The sequence below is a fragment of the Scaptodrosophila lebanonensis genome, unplaced genomic scaffold (assembly GCF_003285725.1).
Source record: "Scaptodrosophila lebanonensis strain 11010-0011.00,11010-0021.00 unplaced genomic scaffold, SlebRS2 tig00000053-arrow-pilon, whole genome shotgun sequence".
Taxonomy (NCBI): Eukaryota; Metazoa; Arthropoda; class Insecta; order Diptera; family Drosophilidae; genus Scaptodrosophila; species Scaptodrosophila lebanonensis.
In genome coordinates, this window is record NW_022060548.1 from 3,300,050 (window position 1) to 3,321,544 (window position 21,495).

General features: G+C 38.7%; 4 protein-coding genes across 4 annotated transcripts; all 4 read right to left on the bottom strand.

Moving 5' to 3' along the window:
* Positions 1-249: 249 nt before the first annotated feature.
* On the bottom strand, positions 250-3,069 carry LOC115623556 (organic cation transporter protein-like). The gene is made up of 6 exons (XM_030517954.1): positions 2,872-3,069; positions 1,987-2,158; positions 1,658-1,916; positions 1,178-1,595; positions 607-1,113; positions 250-545 (listed from the first exon to the last, which is right to left on the bottom strand). The coding sequence occupies exons 1-6, from the start codon at positions 3,012-3,014 to the stop codon at positions 350-352; spliced, it is 1,695 nt and encodes a 564-aa protein (XP_030373814.1). The 5' UTR covers positions 3,015-3,069; the 3' UTR covers positions 250-349.
* A 998-nt stretch (positions 3,070-4,067) lies between these two features.
* Positions 4,068-6,816, bottom strand: LOC115623557 (organic cation transporter protein-like). Its single transcript, XM_030517955.1, has 6 exons — positions 6,641-6,816; positions 5,844-6,015; positions 5,497-5,755; positions 5,017-5,434; positions 4,439-4,945; positions 4,068-4,376 (listed from the first exon to the last, which is right to left on the bottom strand). Exons 1-6 carry the CDS (start codon positions 6,781-6,783, stop codon positions 4,220-4,222), a joined length of 1,656 nt encoding a protein of 551 aa, XP_030373815.1. The 5' UTR covers positions 6,784-6,816; the 3' UTR covers positions 4,068-4,219.
* A 1,045-nt stretch (positions 6,817-7,861) lies between these two features.
* Positions 7,862-13,793, bottom strand: LOC115624152 (organic cation transporter-like protein). Its single transcript, XM_030518749.1, has 6 exons — positions 13,620-13,793; positions 11,184-11,390; positions 10,721-11,121; positions 9,735-10,140; positions 9,436-9,674; positions 7,862-8,405 (listed from the first exon to the last, which is right to left on the bottom strand). Exons 2-6 carry the CDS (start codon positions 11,360-11,362, stop codon positions 7,966-7,968), a joined length of 1,665 nt encoding a protein of 554 aa, XP_030374609.1. The 5' UTR covers positions 11,363-11,390; positions 13,620-13,793; the 3' UTR covers positions 7,862-7,965.
* Positions 13,794-16,742: 2,949 nt separating this feature from the next.
* On the bottom strand, positions 16,743-18,027 carry LOC115623801 (larval cuticle protein A1A). The gene is made up of 3 exons (XM_030518343.1): positions 18,013-18,027; positions 17,789-17,942; positions 16,743-17,329 (listed from the first exon to the last, which is right to left on the bottom strand). The coding sequence occupies exons 1-3, from the start codon at positions 18,025-18,027 to the stop codon at positions 16,743-16,745; spliced, it is 756 nt and encodes a 251-aa protein (XP_030374203.1).
* Positions 18,028-21,495: the final 3,468 nt, after the last annotated feature.

The window sequence follows — 21,495 nt, forward strand, 5'->3', positions numbered from 1 at the left end:
ATTACGTCTAATTAAAAGTTAATAAAATAAGATAATTCTTTGGAACATTATAAACAGAAATGAAGCTTAATGAAAAATAATGTAGTAACATAGTCACCGTTGTGGACGCTCGTCAACAATATAGGGGGATTTAGCTATACTTATAGTTCAATGATCGGCTAGAGGAATCTTAAAAAATGTACCACAATACAGACTAGTGAGACGCAGTTGCTGTTGTGTTTCAGTGATGCTCTCAAAAATTATAAATAATTTTCACTTTTAACTTAACCTTTATTTTTCATAATATTATACAAAACTTTTGTGAGATTGTCAATAAGGCCAGCCTTAGTTGAGTCAATATTTATCATCTTTAAAAGGTAAAAGTATTAAACTTGTTTAACTCATTATTGCCACTTTTGCTTGCACTTGAGATAATAATGGTGGACACAGCAGCTGTTGGGAATTGCTCTTCCTTCTGCCGTCGTCTGCGGCTGAAGCAGGAGAAGAAAAACCATTTCTCCCCAATGCCAAAGATTTCGCCATCAGCTACAGTCTGCGGCAGCTTCCTATAAGTTAAACACATAATATTTCTATAATTGTAATTTAAAATACAATATTTCCACTCACTTGTTTTGAGTTTCGGGGAGTGTCAGGCACAGGGCCGCCCCAATAAGCATCAGCACACTGATGAAGAGCGCTGGAAGGGGCTTATAAAAGGTACCCAAATAAATAATGTACGAGCTGCAGAAACCAAATCCATATCCTATGACATGTATGTTGGCCACGCCACGTCCACGCACACTTGTCGGTATGATTTCGGCAGCGTACTGGGCCTCGGCATCGTACGCAACTGTAGCCCCGTAGCGAGCCAGACCTACCATGAAGGCCATAAGAATGGCATTCTCTGCGGGATCCAAGGTGGCCAACAAATAGCCTGTGACGGCAGTAATAATGCCTCCAAAAAACAGGGAGGCACAGGCCATGCCTTTGCGTCCAATGTAATTTTGGAAGAGTATAATGGTCAGACCCGAAGGTAGATGTGCAATGCCTGTGTAGGAGAAGAGCTTAAAGGGTGAGGTGCCAATACCCTCCATGTTTCGACTGATAATGTCAAAGGCCACGGTAATGATTATGCTGTGAATAATAGTTATAAGTCAAATAATCATCGATAGTTACATTATTTTTATAGGTAGCTTACGATTTGATCAGCAGTATTATTGTAAACTTGCGCATGCGTGGAGTTCTGAACATGTCCATAAAAGTGTCCTTTTGAGTATTGAATTTTGCCTGCTCCATCGTTTTGTTTCGATAAAAGTCCTTGAATTCCTCAAACACCGACTCATCGACCTGTCTTCTATTGATCTTGGCGATGCGTCGCAGACAATTTGCAGCTTTGTCGTATCTTTGCTTGGTCAACAGCCACTCGGCGCTCTCGAAGACTAGACAGGGATAAGCTAGCACTACTAGGGCGGGCAGTGAGGCCACCCAGAGATAATGGCGCCAAGTGCCAACCCATATGGCCAACCAGGGAGAAATCATCAGCGTCAAGGTATAGAAGACGGCCGATACGATATTGAGGCCAAAGGTGCGACGTTTCGGGCTCAGATACTCGAAAACTGAAAGCAATTTGAATATTATGTTGTGTGGATTTATTAATGTACAAGTATTGAGTACTTACCCAATATAAACATCAACATATAGACCGTATCTGTGGAAAAGCCAGATATAAAGCGGCCCAATGAGAAGAGCTGCAAATTGTTCACGAATGAGGTGATAAAATCGCCAGTCGCCCCCATTAGGGTGGTCAACACACAAGCAGGCAAACGTCCAAATCTATCGGCCACATAGCCAACGGATATAGTACCGACCACTGAGCCCAAAAAGAAGAACGATTGACCCACGGCCAGCTTGTAAGCATCGTCACACACCCAATTCAGCTGTGTACACATAAATGGGGGAAGCGAGTGTAAGTTAAGGCCCACAAAGTCCACAAAATCCTCTTTTTACCTCAGTTGTTACGCTCTCATAACCGCTCTCTCGTTCGTACTCCCAGGCCTGGCACTTCGCTGCCATGTTAAGCTCTCCAGTATTTTCATTTAGCTCGATAAAGCTGCATCTTGAGAGCGTGTTGTTGTGGAAGATTTGAAGTCCATTTGATGCTATTTCGGGTTGGACGCAACTGTATTCAAAGAGTTAAAGAAATTAATGAAATGGGTGCTTTAAAAACTAATTTCATGTTTTTTAACAAATGTAAAACCTATTCTTAATTAATTACAGCATTAGATATAAAATCGATCTAGAATCTGACCAAATCTGTGCATTTTAAATTTTAAAGTGGGAATGAAACGAAACGAAGAAACAAAAACCTTACAAAACACTTATTTGCAAAAGGCCACATTTGATATGAGATCCCATTCGCATTTGAGAGTTAAGAGTAGATCCACAACAATATTTTAGACTCATTATTTTAAAAAATATTTAAATTCAAAATCACAGAAATACATTTTTTTACAAGGGCTTTGTTGTGATGGAATGGCTATAAGTGGGTTGGTTTATATAATTATAGTAATATGTCTGGTGATTGCAGCTGTGCAAGCATAAGTTAATGTCTTTCCGTGTTTCTTTTATGCAACAAAAAAGAGAATCCCTTTCAAAAAATCATCAAAATACGGAATGAGGATAAAGCGGTAAGTAAGGAGAATTACAGTACAAGTATCTTAATTTTATGTTGAACGCATCCATAATTGGAGGAAAGACTCATTGCTGTTCTTTTCAAATATTTGAGAGCTTTCATGGCATCACAAAATTTAATTTGTTTTTTTTTCCATCATATTTCAAACAAGACACTTGAAGCGTTTTCTTAATAATATACGTATTTTGTTTAGCGCTCACCTGTGCTTTGGCGTAAAACTGATGATGGTTTGTGCAAAGTAATGCAACGAGGACAGTATATTTGAGCAGCTAAATAGGATCAGCAGTAATATCTGATAGCGCCCGAAGCTGCCACACTTATCCATAACCTGCTCGAAATCCATTCTGTCGCACAATTTCTCACCAGAAAGCCAGCCAGTTCTAAACGCACCGATGCTCACATCGCTTGGAATGCGACTGGCGAAAAGATTTGATAGCCACTTCCTTTTATCTGTTCCTCGGATGATTCCTATAGCAATTTCTTTGTTCAAATAGCGTCTGCTGCTAAAGTAAATAATGGTCGGGCGTCATGCATTTTTGATACTACTTAGGAAACGCCAAAACAAACGTCTAAATGAACTTACTGGGTGGAAGCATTTTTTAGACCTTTTGTTTTGTTTTTTATCTTGATGACATAGTCTTAAGGTTTTACTGCTCGGTTGTTTGAGTACAGCCTAGTTGCTCCATAAAACTACTATATATTATGAATAATGCGGCTAAGGTTTTAATGTCAACTCATTCTGAATTCATAAAGCTCTACTTAATCCTAGAAATGGGCGTCAGAATGAATGAGTCCTCAAAAACTGTTGCACTGCTAAGACCCCATTCGCTTTTTGTAATAAAGCTTAATAATTGTAATAATCTTTTATTACCAAAACATACTTGTATGATCTTTTGAGTTCATCTCTTGCGAAATTATTAATTTCATGGTTAAATTATTAATTGAATGATGAAATGTTTCGAATAATTCAGTAGACATATTTATACTCTATATATGTGTGTAACATAATAGCAGGCTTGGCAGACCCTCTCAAAAGTATAAACTTATACTCTTGGGCAGTATCCGCTGTCTATTCTGGTTGTTCATCTGTAGGAACAAAAGCATGTAGGGTATTCATATTTTCCTAACTCCTAGGCAGATCAAGTTTATATTTATTTCTTTTGTTTATTTCATCTAAAGAGAAATGTAAAAATGTGTTCCAATATCATAAATAATAACGTCAGCTAATAAGCAAAGAATAAAAATTAAAAAATGAAAGCATAAAGGAACTCTTTTAATTTAATTTAATATTTTCATGCTCCGAATTTTTATTATATTTTCGCTTTGATGGAAACGTACGAAAATGTTGCCTTTTTAAAAATAGAGGATTTATATCTTACTTTATATCTGGCTCTGGTTGTTTCAAACATTAATAAACATTTATTAATGAATTGGTTACTAATAAAACAGCTTCATCTAAACTACTGTCTACAATATTATACAACAACTTGTGAGAGATTGTAAACAAGGTAAATATTTATCATTGATAAATAGTTGTATTTATTTAGCTTAAGGTTTGCTGGCACTCGAGATAACAATGGTAGACACAGCAGCTGTTGGGAATTGCGCTTCCTTCTTCCGTCGTTTCCTTTCGAAGCAGGGGAAGTAGAACCATTTCTCCCCAATGCCGAAGGTTTCGCCCTCCGCTACAGTCTGCGGCAGCTTTCTAAGAGATAAAATATATTATATTTCTATAATTGCAATTTAAAATTCAATATTCCCACTCACTTGTTTAGAGTTTCGGGAAGTGCCAGGCACAGGGCCGCCCCAATAAGCATCAGCACACTGATGAAGAGCGCTGGAAGGGGCTTATAAAAGGTGCCCAAATAAATAATGTACGAGCTGAAGAAACCAAATCCATATCCCACAACATGTATGTTGGCCACGCCACGTCCACGCACACTTGTCGGTATGATTTCGGCAGCATACTGGGCCTCGGCATCATAAGCTACCACGGCCCCGAAGCGCCCCAGACCCACCATGAAGGCCAAGAGTACGGCATGCTGCGTCGGATCCAAGGTGGCCACCAAATAGCCTGTGGCGGCAGTAATGATGCCACCTATAAGCAGAGAGGCGAAGGCCATGCCCTTGCGACCAATGAAGTTTTGAAAGAATATTATTGTGAGGCCGGCAGGCAAATAGGTAATGCTTGTGTAGGAGAAGAGTTTGAAGGGAGAAGTGCCAACGCCCTCCATGTTTCGACTGACAATGTCAAAGGCAACGGTGATGATCATGCTTCGAATTAAAATATATACAAGTATATCGATAGATACAAATTTTTGAAGTGTAGCTTTAGTTGAACTCACGATTTGATGAGCAGTATTATTGTAAACTTGCGCATGCGTGGAGTTCTGAACATGTCCATAAAAGTGTCCATTTGAGTATTGAATTTGGACTGCTCCATCGTTTTGTTTCGATAAAACTCCTTAAACTCCTCAAACACCGACTCGTCAACCTGTCTTCCATTGATCTTGGCGATGCGTCGCAGACAATTTGCAGCTTTGTCGTATCTTTGCTTGGTCAACAGCCACTCGGCGCTCTCGAAGAGCAGACATGGATAGCAGAGCACTCCTAGCGCGGGCAGTGAGGCCACCCAGAGATAATGGCGCCAAGTGCCAACCCATATGGCCAACCAGGGAGAAGCAATGAGCGCCATGCAGTAGAAGACGGCTACCACGATATTAAGGCCAAAGGTGCGACGTTTCGGGCTGAGATACTCAAAAACTGTGAGCATATTTAATGGATTTCATTAACTGGCTTTGCTCTTAGGGGTATTCAGTACTCACCCAATATGAACATTAAATAATAGACCGTATCTGTGGATAAACCAGATATGAAGCGGCCCATTGAAAAGAGCGGCAAATTGCTCACGAATGAGGTTATAAAATCGCCAGTAGCTCCCGTTAAGGTGGTCAACACACAAGCAGGCAAACGTCCAATTCTATCGGCCAGATAACCAAAGAATATAGTACCGACGACAGAGCCCACAAAGAAGAAGGATTGACCCACGGCCAGCTTGTAAGCATCGTCACACACCCAATTCAGCTGTGTACACATAAATGGGGGACGCGATTGTGAACTATTGAGCGATGGCGGGCAAAAGTCGTCACATACTTTTAGGCCGAGAACTTACCTCAGTTGTTACGCTCTCATAACCGCTCTCTCGTTCGTATTTCCAGGCCTGGCATCTCGCCTCCTTATTAATCTCCCCAGTATTCTCATTGAGCTCGATGAAGCTGCATCTTGAGCGCGTGTTGTTGTGGAAGATTTGAAGCCCATTTGATGCTAATTCGGGTTGGACGCAACTGGATTAGAGGAGTTGAAGTTTTTTGATTAAAACCATATTTTAAAAAGCATTAATAATATTACAAGCGAAAGCTACTATTGTAATGTAATTTTCATCATTAATAATTGAATTTTAAGCAACAAATTTAAGAAGATAGTGCATATAATTAAAACATGCAATACTTTGGAAGCATACATTATTGTCGACGATATGTAGAATATAAGGAATATAGGCAATGAGTGCAATAGAAGTCAAAAGCAGAACCTTTTTGCTTATGAAATATAATAAAAGTCTCATTAAAAGGCCTGTTTTGTGGTTCACGACGAAGAATGTAAGCAGAAGCATGTTCAAAATACTATTTGAGCTTTGATTTTATTAGAAAAACGTCCTTCGATATGCAAAGAAAAAAACTAAATAATTTTAATTCAATTTATTTAACGTGCGTGCTTTGATGTAGTCCCGTAGGTCTAGTTCATACTGTGCTTGTTCATAACTCATTCCACAAGCTGTTATCAAATGTCTAAGTGCAGATTTCAATCTTATCACAAAATTTAATGCAGCTTGCTCTTGTTTTTATCATATTATAAATTTAAGTTGTTTCCTGCTTGTAAAGTTATATTTTACAGATTTTATTTAGTACTCACCTGTGCTCCGGCGTAAAACTGATGATGGTTTGTGCAAAATAATGGAATGATGACAATATATTTGTGTAGCCATATAGGATCAGCAGTAATATCTGATAGCGACCGAAGCTGCCACACGTATCCAGCACCTGCTCGAAATCCATTCTGTCGCACAATTTCTCACCCGAAAGCTAACCAGTTCTGAATGCACCGATGCTCACATCGCTCGGCCTGCGACTGTTAAAAAAATTGTTGAGCAGTTCCCTATATCTGAATCTAAGTGGATTCCTATATCAATTTCCTTGGGTAAATAGCGTCTATGGCCAGCCAGAGACAAAGGCAAGGTAAACAATCAACTGCCTACTGGGAGGCGTCTGTGCATTTTGGAGACGTCTGTTTACGGCCGAGACGCTACTTAGACGATGGCAATACAAATGTCAAGAGCAGCATGCTGGGGGCCTTCAAATGGCAAGATTTTAAAGCATATTTTTATCTTGATGACATAGTCTTTAAGTTTTATTGCTCGGTTGTCTGAATAGAGTGTATTCACTCGTATTAAACTACTATATATTTTGGATAGCGAACTTGAAGTTTAGAGCGCCAATTTATTTGGATTTCGTATATCGATATTTCTCACTAAGGATTAGCTTATGCTAGACATGGACGTTTTTAAATAATATTCTAAAAAGCATCAGTAAGGTTATATGATGTTGGATGCGTTTAGAAAATTCTCGAACTAAGGCGAATTGGAAAATGATTTATTTGATAAAAGTTTTAAAATGTTAAGATTGTTACGACGCCCAGGTGACCGTCACAAAGTGTTGGCATCAAGGAGTAGGATTGTAAGGATAGTGTGTAAGTAGAATTGGGTATAAAATGGACTTGTTAGCTCATTTCTGAGCTGCAGGGAGGAATGCTGACTGTGGACGCATTACTTTAGATCCACACTAATCTGCTTCTTGACGCAATCTGAATGGCTCTTTCCAAAGAAAGGCTTCCCAACATAGGAGAGCATACCCTGGCCGGAGCATCGTTGCAGCATCTAATAACGCCTTTTCTAAAAAACTTGCCCCTACTGTATTTATTTTCAATAATTAAATAATAATAAATCTGTCGTTAAGGCATTTTATGCCAATTTTCTTGAAAAAGCGACCACTAATAATAATTATATTTTATTAATATTAAGTAACCATAAAGGTTTGTAGTAAATACAAAATTTACGTTTTGCCACATCTTTGGAAATAAGCTTACAATTAATTACATTTATTTACATTATCTATAAAACAAATATCACCAACGAAGTAACAAAAGAAAATAAGTAGAATGCAATTCTGAAGATGTTGTTTTTAAAAGTAAGCCGCCGAATCGACAGAATTGGAATGTGATTTCATTGTAGAATTCTGCGTGGCTAATGCAGCCACTGACTGAGTCCGCTTCTCCATAAAACTGAACGTGTACCATTTCTCATTTTTGCCAAACTTCTCGCCATCCTCCAAGGACGTGGGCAGAGTCCGATGCAGTGTCTCTGGCAGCAGCAGACACAGGCCTGCGCCCAGCAGTGAAATGAAGCCCAGAATAATTTCGGGCAGTGGTGAAAATATAGTCCGGGTGTACAAAATGAAGGCGCTGAAGAATGTGAAGGCATAGCCCATGACATGGACAGCACCCACGCCCTGACCCCTCACACAAGTGGGAATCAGCTCGGTGGCGTACTGAGCGGCCGAGTTGTAGGCGACCGTAATGCCAAAACGACCGATAACCGAGAGTGTGACGAGCAAGGTGGCACCTGGAAAGTGAAAAGTTACAAATATGTAGAACTAAACTTATTTAGGAAAATATATAGGAGGAAAATATATAGAGGGACTAGGGAAAGCAAATACAACGGAACCAAAGCTTTAAAGTCTTATTGTCTTATTTAGAGCTGCGTTTGTTTTAAAATAAAACAACTCACAATATATTGGTTTCAAATGTGTTTATCTGTTGATAGGTAATTTTCTTATTTTTTTTTTTGTCTTAAAAAAGTTCTTAGTTTTATTACTTTTTAAAAGTATTTAATTTATTTCTTACAAATTTAAAGAAAATCACTTGATTCCATTTGATAAATTTTGAAAAACTAAATCTTGCTTGAGTTTTATTTAAAATTTAATTAATTGATTATGTAAGCTAGACATTTTAATATCTGAATAGAAATGTGAACTTATAATTGAATTAATTTTTCTTACAAATTTTAACATTCCATTAAAAAGATAGCATTACTAAATTGCTTGAATTTTGTTAAAAATCTTGAATTCGTTTATTTGAACCTTCGAAAATAGTCGTAAGCCATCGAAACAAAAATATTTTATTATGGAAAAGTCTAGAGAAAATTGATTAAAAAATAGGTTACAATAATTTCGTACAACATTTTTGGATACTTAGTATAGCCTAAGGGAAAATGTTGTGATTTGTTGCAATTGCAAAAAAAAGTGAAAAAGTTAGCAGACTTTTAAAGATGTAATTGAAAACAGATTTGATTTCAGAGTATTTTTATCAGTCGTGGTCCAAATACCAAAAAAAAATCCAATATAGAATATCATCAAAAAAATCGACTCATATACTACTCAAATACTTAATGATCTGAATTTTATTTACAAAAATATTAAAGAAATTACTTTTAATTAATTCGACTCAAAGAAGGAGAATAATATTTATGAAATATCAAAGAACGTGGAATGAGAACCATAATTGATATTAAACCAAAATCTTGCACATCAGTAAACACTTCAAAGATCTTGTATTATAATAACTACTTGTAGTTTAGTAACTGTTCGACTTACTGCGTTCTGCGCTGGAGGCAACAGCAAAGAGTATGGCGCCCGTCACCGAAATGAAAATGCCACTCAACAGCAACGAAATGGAAGCCATTGCCTTGCGTCCGATCCGATCTTGCAGCAGAATTATTACCAGGCAGGCAGGCAGTATGGTCGTGGCGCTCAGCGTGAACATGACGAACGGCGAAATGCCAAGACCTTGGACATTGCGGGAGACGGCATCGTAGCAGAGTGTAATAACCATGCTGAGTGGGTTGGGTGGATAATTAGTGGAGCATTTGTAATCGATTTGGGGGGGCACTCACGACTTGAAGAATAAAATTAACGTGTTGCGGCGCAGGCGCGGCGTCTTGAAGAGGTCCAGCAGGTTGGGTGCCACCTTCAGGTGCTGTTGACTGAACTTGCATTCCTCAATAAACTCCTGGTAGGCGCTCTCCTCCACCTGGCGCCCATTGATGCGGGCCACTCGCTTGAGGCAGGCCACAGCCTTCTCGTACTCCTGCTTCGAGATCAGCCACTGAACGCTCTCAGGCACAATGAAATAGAAGAGCGGCACCAGGGCAAAGGGCAGCGAAGTGGCGATCAAGAAACCACGCCAGGTGCGGGCCAGCACCGCGATCCAGGGTGCGCCCATGGACCCCACACAATAGAAGATGCCAATACAAATGCTGAGGCCTACAGTGCGCAGCGAGGGACGCATGTATTCCATGACTACAAGTAGGTAGGAAAGAAAGGAATAATTTGAATTTAAATTGCATTTTGTAGTGGAACTTGTTTCTCCATAGGATGGTGGCTTCTATTATCACCAGTTTTGGATTTGAAACTGTGTTTATTTAAATTTGAAATGCATTTGAAAGCTAAAATATCAAAGAATGTGGGAATTGCATGCAGTCTTGCAATCAAAATAGGCCATTCATTATATTCTATTATACGGTTTTGGGGTTGAAATGTTTATCAAACGTTAATTGTAATCACATTTCAATGAGAAACTCTTTATATTTAAATTTGAAATGCATTTGAAAGCTAAAATATCAAATAACCTGAAATTCAATATATTCAGAATTCGCTCATAATCTGTTAAAAGGATATCTCGGATGTAGCTGTCATCAGTTCCAACCGGATAGCAGAATTCTTTAGAGTATTTGCTTGAAAACCCCCCCCTTCATGACTTAAGACTAACCGGGGAAAAGGGGGATAAAGGAAAAGGTGTCCTATTGAGTGGGGTTTTAAAACATTCTCAAGTCAACATAAAACCAGAAGATTTGATTCAGCTTCCTGCCACTTTACTCACCCAATATGTACATCATTACAAAATTGCTGTCTGTGGCAAAGCCCGATATTAAGCGGAAGAGGCAGAAGAGGGGCAAGGTGGTGCCGAAGATGGTCAGCATGTTGCCCCCCATGGCTATCACATTGGCCACAATCAGGATGGGTAAGCGTCCGACTCTATCGGCCAGATAGCCCAGCAATAATGTGCCAACCACAGAGCCGACAAAGAACATGGACTGGCCGATGGTTAGCTTCCAGGCCTGATCGCATATCCATCCCATATCGCTGGCATAGCTCTCGTAGCCCATGTAGAGTTCGTAGTCGTAGCGCTCACAACTGTCGGAGGACGTTTCGTTGTAGTCTATGGGCAGGCAGCTGGACTTTGAAGGCGCCTCCTCGGCCGAGGCCAAGCCATCGGCACACCTGTAGATGAGCGTATAGGGTGTTAGGAAATTGGAATGGGCTTGCGGTGAAGCACTACTTACCAATATTTGGGTAAAAATGTGATGATTGTCTGCGAATAGTAGTGCATGGCAGACAGCACGTTGATGAAGCTGAATAGGAAGAGCATCAGGAACTGCAACCGATTGCAGTCCCCGCACTTCTCCAGTATTTTGTTGACCTCCAGCATGGTGTTCTTTCGTTCGCGGGCCACCACTTGCATTCACCGCCGGGGTATCCTTTGCCGCAATCTGCCAAAGGGAAAGTCTAGTGTTAGTGGCAGTCCACTGCTACGGGTACGTCCGAGTCGGACAATGGGTTGCTGTCTCTTGAGGCCGGGCCTGTAGCTGCAATTGCTCATCCTGCACATTGCGCGGCATTTAATTTGCTTAATTGCGCTGCCCCTTGCTTAATTACTTAAGCAATTAGTGAGCTGGCCGCCTCGGAGACTCAAAGTCTGCACAGTACACCAGAACTGTGTGTTCCTCTGTTTCTGAGCTTATTTAAGTTTCAATCTAAATTGTGTTTGACAGCTTCAGTTTTAAGAGTCTACGTCTGAGATTTCTCGCATACGCGCATAATGAGATCGAGCGCTGCGATTTCAATTTTCCAATTACGAGCGTGTGGCGGGAGAGGAAAGCTTCGTAATTGCACAGCCGGAAAAGATTCTCTGTATTCTCCAGAAAAAGTTTGACTGGTGGAGATTTGTTATGATAAACAAAACTACGGGGCTATGTTAAGACAAAAACACTACAACTGGTTAATAAGCACAAAATATATATTTAATTTTATAAAAAAAATTAATAGTCAAATGAGTTCTTTTAAAATAATATTTAGGCTTTTTGTTGAAGTCTTGGTTTCATTTAAAAATGATTCGAAAAAAAGTTTATAAAGCTTTAGAATAAAAACCATGTACTATAATGTACCATATCTGTACCATATGAAATGATTATTTCAATATCGACGTTTTAATCATGGCAGTGGTTTATTTTCCACTGATTTGGAAAAACATTACATTTATGCCAAAAGTTGTTTGTTCTTTATTTGAGGCTTCATTCTCAAAAGTGTTTATTTAAAAAAAATCGTACATAGTAAAAGATATTTCTGTGTCTGATACATAATTTTAAAAGCATTTCAATGGACACGAAGGTCATATATGTGATAATTTTATAGAATGTAAAAATGAAATAAAACAACAAATATGAAATGTGTTTATATTCCAAATGCTATAGACCTTTCATTATCAGTCATTCGCAGCAGTTGTTTCTTTTTTTTTCATTTTGAAAAGCTTAATACGATAGAAGTTCATAAAAGAATGGTAATTTAATTCCTATATGATTGACTTCGTATGAGAAAATGTGGAAAAACGATGATTGTTTAAAACAACAAATAATTAGATAATTCTTTGCAGAGCTTTGTTAAACATTTTGCACAAAATAGGCATAGGGAATAATAGGGAATAATAATGTTATGCTTAAATTGAAAATTATGAAGCATAGCTCAGCACATGTACATTACGAGTGAAAAAAATTAAACTCAAATGTTCTTTAACTCCAAAAATATGTTTAGTGCATTGCCGCCAACGCAATTCACCTTCTTGTGCGATTCCAAAATCGTTTTGAAATACAGAGTGAAATATTCTTTCACACTTCTCTATTTTTTATATTTTTTATTAGGCAATTGTATGCGATTTATAAAATTCGAATAATTAGCTGCGTCACAAAAGGACTTTCGTGTTTATAAAAAAGTACAACTGGAAACCTTTTTTTTAACTAAGTACAAGTACAAAGGAAAGTTGACAATTTAAGTGAAATGGATATTTGGAGCTAAGTAGCTAAATATTTAAAAAGTTTCAACTAAAAACTAAGTGCTGCTGGAATCATCAAGTTATTAATAAATCACTCTGGAATGGCTTCGCCTAATTTAGTTGTTTACTTGTTTGCTGTTTCGTTTATTTCGCTTATTAACTAGCTTCGCATGTAATGAATTATTCCACTTATACAAGCAGACACACCAAAATATACACTATTTATAGTTATTTAACTATTTTGCTTTGAGTAAACATGCATGATGAAGGGTATCAAATTTCGTTTAAAGAGGAATATCAACTATTCATTTCAAAAGTCAAATAGTTAATTGGAAACCACACAAGTATTAATATTCACAAATTTAAAGGCACCATGTGTGAGCTACAGATTCACTTGAATGGCTAAAAAGCATCTTGTTGGACAGTTTTTGAGTTTCATCAAATTTCGATTAAAGAGGAATATCAACTATTCATTTCAAAAGTCAAATACCTAATTGGAAACCACACAAGTATTAATATTCACAAATTTAAAGGCACCATGTGTGAGCTACAGATTCACTTGAATGGCTCAATAGCATCGTGTTGATCAGTTTTTGAGTTTCCTTATAATGTGTTATATATTTGTACGTTCAACAGTTTTGTCAATTAAATTGTATTCTTTTTGTTTTCTTACTGTTTCTCTAGCACCGCAGCTTCTCTCTACACTTTTCTCATTGGCTATTTCATTGTAAACAAATTCAAGCACACGGAATTACAAACACAACACAGCACCGCACAATTAGAATGGTTTTCACAATTTCCTTATGGCACATGCTCTTTGCCAAAACGTGGCCGAGAGGGAGAGGCAACCTACGCGATTCTAGGGCAACTGACGACTGGTCGGTGGTTCGGAAGCCACTTGTTGTGCCACCGAGCCGCGAGGAAAGCAATGCTGGGCAATTGCTTAATTGCTAGCACACGCTCGAAATTTTGAACGATAAGAAACAGATTTTTCACAACAAAACAGCTGAGTGGCGACCCAGCGGTAATGGGCACTAAAAATCAACTGCTTTTCATGATGGTGTGGCGGTGCTGCTGGTGGTGCTATTGGTGGTGGTGGTGGTGGTGGTGGTGTGTGGCACCCAGACTCATGTCGTGCTAGGCACAAGAGTGCAGTGCCTGCCAAATTATTGGTGGAGGGGGTGCAGAGGTGGCTCTAATCCGTAGTCAGACTCACTCCGTGCCTGGCACTAGAGAGCAGTCCTCGGCAATTTTTTGTTCGTCGACTCTCAACCGCAGCGCTCGAAAGTCAAGTTCGATTTGGAGGCGAAATAAGAATGAAAATAAAATGAAAATTTTGGTTGCGCTTTGTTTGTGCTACGAAGAGATAAATATAGCTTTCGAGCATTCAGATTGTTGGCCCCCCAGTTGCGCGCGATGTCGGAGATTGGCAACATCGGCGATGATAGCGTGCAATGCAATACGTTTACAGTTATTACGGCGGCATTTGTCATTTGTTGACGTACGATGTATATATATATATATATATATAGTATACATACATACATGTATAGAAATATAGCTGGGTGGGTGGGCAGCTCGCTGATTATAGCACTTTATCCCTGGCTATTGTAAAGCTACTTATAATCGGAGGTGCAGGCCAAGTCAATGGCTTTCATTTCGCATGTCATGCCAAGTGACGAACTCAGCCCTGTGCGTGCTTCTTCATTTGCCCCTTCCCTCGCAATATCGCACTGGATTTTCTTTATTCAAATATAGGCAAATCAAGTGATACGACGCATATAGATTACTTAACAAGCCCCATAAATAAGTGTAGTGTTCCCTCCCTGCAGAAGATAAATACATATAGCAAGACAATTAACAAATAAAAGAGTATTAGGGCAGTATTATTATAGTGATTATGTTTATAATTGTAGTATTTTAGTGCTAACAATAATTATTAAAAACAATTTCTTTATGGTGAATATTTATTGTCGATTATTTCTCGACTGATAAATTCTATATTAATGAGTTCAAAATACTGATAAAGGAAGAGAAGGAGGGGTATAATGATATGAAATAGTTCCTAAACCATCGATTTTATCATTTAGTTAAGATGGTAAAAAATTTAACCATTTATTTATTTATTAGTGTATGTCATTTCTTTCTGTATTATATTTGCAGTGAAAATGTCGTTTTGTTGTGAAATATTGTTTATTAAGCTGGCCTTTCATCTTTAATTCCCTCTTTCCTTTAAATTATGATTTAGAATTAAAGGATTGTTTTACTTTTTCTGGGTCTCTTTTTGACTCTCTTGACTCTCACTATTAGAGTTTTATAAAAAAAAAAATATAAAAACTTGTAGATTTCACATTTGAACACAATAGGTTCGGCCGATAAGTACGGTGTATAATTAAAAATCAGCTCAGAAGCTTTCACTTTCAACAGATACCTAATATAATGTGAAGCCTACTAAGTTAAAGAAATAAAAGGAATTACTTAAATTTCACAACAAGAAGCTAGATTATAAAAGCTGCCACTCTCAGTGCCAACACACTATGTTGTTGATATGAAATGTTACTTAGAATTAAAACTAACACCCCATAAAGTAGATATTTAAATACCCAGTTATCAAGCCATTAAAGATTAAAGTTTGATAAAAGTGAACATGTTTGTCAAAAATACATAACGAGGTCAATGTTTCATGTTCTGACAACATTAATGTGTATTCAACACATACAACTAAAGCACTCACTAGCTATTGTAATTAAGCTAGAAAATTGTGCAATTCAGTTTATAAGTAAGCTATGATGTTAGGCATAATCCATCGATCCATAATTCCATAATTCTTTATCTAATTAGCTCTCTTCTCTGCCTGTTTGTCTGTCCCTATGAATGTGAAGGTCTTGAAAACCTTAAACCTAAAACTAACAGATACTGATAAAATCTTCTAAGCACGAAGGGCAAGCTAACAATTTGTTTGTAAAAAGATAGAAATCGGCACTACATTTTTTTACAAATTACTTAAGGTTTGAGAATAATTGGAGAATGTGTCTCTGTTTCAACTGCTTGAGTATACAAGTAGTTTGAAGGTGTTCTTTAATATTTAAATGAATTATACTTGTATTTAAAATTTAATGCTGGAAACTGTAATACTGGGCTGCCCCAACCACTGCAGAAGTCCCCAAGTCCTTAATCGAAAAAGTAACTTAGTTAAGTTGGGAAGTGTCCTTAGAGTCCTTGCATTTTCTAAAATACTTTCATTCGGTGTGTTGACATACTATATAGTATGTATTTCTTGATCGAAATATGTAGTCTCATCGATTTGGAGTGACATTTCATTTATGGATCCGAAAGGTCTTAATTTGATTTTCTTTGAAATTTTGCACATCCTGCCATAAATTGAAATTCTTTGATATTTTTTCCGTTTATGATTTATTCGCGTTATTCGTAACTTAAGCTTGGGATACAACAGCACATACTTACAAATATACATTGTAGATAAAACTTATCAGATCTTTTAAGAATAAGGCTTAAGCTTGCACATTAAACACATAATACTTGCAACATACATTCCCAATAATTAAATTCTGACATCGCAGATAGTTTCTAGAACAGCGAGAGTTTAGTCAGACAGAAAGACAGTAAGAGGGAGAATGAGAGACGAAGAGAGTGAGAGAGAGAGAACAAGTGTGAGAATGAGGGATGAGATTAGTTTATTTGCAGATGTGAAGCAGATGATAATGACAGCTAAAGTGGATCGTCGTCGTTGTCTGGAACTTGCCGAAAGAAGCCTAGTCGCGCTCATCAGTGGTGATCAGTGGTGCGGATGATGATAGTAATGGGCATGGGGGTCAGCAGCGGGCCCGGGCAAGGCGGCGGAATAATGTGCATAGGGGCTGTGGGCTAGAGCTGGGTAGGCGGCATGGAAGTGCGCCGAGGGCAGTGGAGCAGCAACGGGCACAGGCACGTGGGCTGGGGGTGCGGGTGGCGCAGGCGCACTGCGATGGTAGGCGGTCAAGGCCAAAGGATATGATAGCACTGGTGCCGGCGCCTTTGGCACTGGAGGTAAGGGCGGTGCTGGGGCTGGCGCTGGTCCTGGGCCAGGGACATGCAGCGAAAGAGCATGAGCTGGCTGTGGACGAGGCGCAGGCGCTGGAATCGGCTTATAGGCTAGCGGCTCCTTGCGCACCACCGCATTGAAGCCATGATGCGGGTCGGCGGTATAGTCCACGGTGCGTTTGGTGCCATCGGGATCGACCACAGAGTAGCTGCCCTTGACCACGTCACCGTGGCGGGTCTCGTGCTGGCTCTTCAGATCGCCGGTGTAGCCATCCTGTATGTCATAGCCAAAGGAATATTTGGGATCAGCATCGTAGGGTTCCGGAGCAGCGGGCTTGGGCGCTAGAAGGGAAAAGAAAATTCATGAAATGAAGAAGAGATTCGGTCTATACTTGTACAATAGATTTTTCCAAAAATAATGAAATGCTCGAATGGAAACCGATAGCTTCTTATATTTTAAAACCGAACAAATTCGATTCGGATACGAAAAAACTCATACAAGTAGAGCTCAGTTCTGAAGATCAAGGCCGACTCAAAACTAACATCTTCTTTTTGGGAAAAACCGACTATATTTTAAAAATTGGCTGTGGTTTGAGTACTTTTGCTTTGAAAATGAATTTCTATTGAAAAAGAGTGGATGTGTAGTGGAAAATATTATTTAACTTTTAGATAGATAATTCATTCTTTAGTAAAAAACCCATCACGCCCTAAGAATTCGATTTCAGCTGAGAAGTCGAGCAGATTTGCAGCTCCACAAAAGGCTATCCTTAGAGCAAAGTATCCTTATTCCTGTTGACTTACCAGGCGCAGCATAGGGTGCTGGTAGGGCGGCATGATGCGGTGCATAACCTCCATAATGATGCAGTGGGCCGGGTCCTGCTGGTCCGCCATAGTAGGGGCCGGGCCCAATGACTCCCGCGTACGCAATGCCGAGCACAGCGCTCAGCAAAATTATCTGCAAGCCAAGAAGTTAACACACAGTTAGCACTTTTCTCACATTCACACACACACACACACACACACACCTTTAGCATTAGCATGCTATTTAGTTGTACACGCCAATCCTTCTCGATCCAATGCTAACTCACTGGCCACCAACAGAGTGTGGCAGTAACTTGGCCAATGGAGCTCGTGCAGCACAACGATGGGCGCGCAAGTAGAAACCACGACTGCAAACAGCGTCTTGGCGTTCTGCCAATTTATAGCCAAAGCCTGCCGCCAAATGTCGCCTGCTTCACATGGCCAAAGACCAAGCGCTGAAGAGAGGCGCGCAGACCTATCGAGCCAATGCAGCCGGCGCTCTGCTCATTGCACATGGCAGCAGCCGCCACAGCAATAGCAACAAAAACAATACCTACAACTGCAGCAGCAACAACAAAAACAATACCTACAACTGCAACAGCAACAACAGCCACAGCTTCAGTTGTTGCCAACAGTATGCGTACAAATCGAAGGCAGTCTTTAGTTTGCCAGAAGAACTGTAGAGTTGGGATTAAAATAAAAAAGTGTTACCAACAGGCTTGCCCACAAATGTTCTAAATGATTCTGATTTAACATTATTCAATTATTAATAATAATAAATTATACAGAGATATTGTGAAACATTCTAGAATACAGATATGAGTTTTAATAAATGTGTTCCCATATTTGTATAAATGGAAATTGAATTGCCAATCAGTTAAAAATATTTATATTATTCACCTTTTAAAACATCATTTTTTTGTTTATTTATAGTGTTATATTTATAACCTAAATTAAACTTATAGTTTAAGGCAAATACAGTCTTAATTACAATTTAACATTTATAATTTATATAAATCTGTTGGAACATCAGGGTTGCTTTTCTAGATTATAAAAATTTGCTTTGGTTTCAATTAGAGCTGCTGGTGGTTGGAATTAAAAATGAGTTAAAATGTTTAACTTTTATTTAAAAAAAATAAAAATAAATTAAATTTTTTAAATACAACTCGATAATTCCCTTGCTTAGCTCATGAAGGGATGCCTGAAACGAAATCGAACTTTCAACTTGCGAATTGTGCTTTTAATTAATATCAGAATAGTGGTATGCAAAGGTTTTACGAATACTATTCAAAACTGCTGTAATTAACCAACAAGCGGGAATGGAAAAGTGAATAATACATTAATAACATCAATAACCAAAAAATTATTAAGCAAAACTGAACCAATATATATAATAATTCTAATTGGAAGTATTTCATTACAAAATCCCACATAATTATAGCTCTAAACAGATTCTCTAGAGGATGATAAAAGACGTCTGGCCAGAATGAACTTAAGTCACAATTTGTAGATAAATTTGTGATATTTTAGGAGTAGGGCTTAAAAAGTAAATCCAAAAGAAGTTTTTGGAGCACACAAGTATTACAGTGCCATCGATTGTTTTTCCACCTCTAACAATTATGTTTAAGTAGAGAACTATTTTGGGTATTACTTGAACTATCATGCCAGCCCAACTGTAATCAAAATAGAGGACGAAAAAATACAGCGTGTTTAATTGTAAATGTTGCATGAAGAAGCAAATGCGGTCCACTTACGTGTAGCGCTCAGTGTGCGAACAGAGTCGGCGGTTGGACGGTGCAACAGCAACCACCTGGCGGCAAGTCGTGTGATGTGTTGTTGTTGCTGTTGCCGTTTCAACTTTGGCGTCGTGTCGACTTAGAAAGGTTATTCTTCCGCTAAACCATTTAAAGGGACCCACTCGGTGCTTGCCCTTTCACTTTTCTGGCTCGCAGACCGATTTGCACAATTATGTGAAAACTTATTTCGATTCACACAATTGAAATGTTAAATTATTATCTATTAAGTGGCCTCGTTACGCGCTCGCCTCGAACTCGTCACAGTGCGGCATGGCTGTTGCAGTTGCAAGCTATTGATTTGCATTGAGTTGCATGCATAATTAGTGGCAGCAACAGCAGCAGCAGCAGCAGCAACAACAACGGCAGCCAAACGGAATGACAGGCGAGTAGTGACGATGTCGCGCATGCGCAAAAGGTCAGACAACCGCCTGCGCCAATTGAATTAAAATGCCCGTCTCTGTCTGTAAAGATCAGCCAGCCAGTAATATATATCTATACTTATATATATCCAACAAGTTGGCGAAAGGTCAACGTGCCCGTCAGCCTCAGGCCCCTGCCACACATTATTGCCGATCAGCCGATCTGCCGACCAAATAATGCCATTAATTTGATGTTCTTCGGCGCTACTCGCGCTCTTAATTTATGGCCACAAATTTGTACTGAACTCGTAATGCCACAAAAGCGTTGACAGCCAACTATTGCAATTGTTTTGCGACTCGCGGAGGCGACAAATCTAGCAACTACGAGAAGTACTTGTATATATGTTTGTATCCAAAACAGTCGTGCAGTTTAGTTGGTCGTGTCATGTTGCAGCTATTTTTAGTTTTAAGATCAAAACCATAGATCAAAATAATGTCAGGCAATGTTGTAATTTTGCAGTTAAAGATCGAGTTCGAAAAAAGAAGTTGGCATACAAGGAAGTAAGACAACTACTTACGTTACCACTCGTACATACATATTTCCAAGTGACAGTTAACGCTAATCGGTATTTTAGCAGACAGCTGGAGAGATAGGAACATGTCGGCTCACAAATGGGAAACAGTCGCTCGAGCCAAAGGTATTGCCAGAATTTAAGCTTAAGCCAAAATACAAATTATGGACTAAGCAATAAATAGGAGTAATTATAAAAGAAAACAGGAAAAACGTTAATATTAAAACTGAATAAATGTAGAAGTTGATTCAGAAATAATCAAAAATTAGCCCTGCTTTAAATTAAAATGAAAAATAGTTTTAAGTTCAATTACATTTTAAATATATATTTTAAAATATAAATGTGATGTCAAAACGGACTTTAGAACAGACCAGCATACTCACGATATAATGGAACACATATCGATAAAAGTCGTAGATAGTTAGTTAGTTGATTCAAAAGTGAACTTCAATTTTCACATCCCAACTACTCTAAACAAGGAATTTCTAGATCCTTGTCTAACTAAACGTCTGGAGACTGCTCTTGCTACTCTGTGCTGGAATACTGCTCATGCGTTTGATGTCCACAGTATATTCATGAAGTATCAGGAACATATTTGTCCAAAGGCAGTTCTTACTCGTTTCCCGGTGGCTTTTTCTCAACTTTCGTTTTCCATCCTTAGCAAGGACTGTTCTTGGTGTAGTTTTTCTGCCCAAGTTGCTTTTTGGCGATTTATACTTTCTTAGTAATTATTTTCCTTGTCTTACTTACTCGCAGCAGAACTCTCTCCCTACTCTCTCTCTCTCTCTCGCCATGTCAACAGCTCATATTTGTAAACCTAATAAAGGATAAGAAAAGCTAAGCAAAGGATAAGTCGTAGCTTTAAATGCTTAGAACAGAAAAGGATTAGTTGTAGTCGTAGCTGTAGCGTTTAATCTAACCATAAGAATCAGGGTTCTTAGGTAATCTGTTATTGTGTTCGGTTTTAATTAACTCTGGCA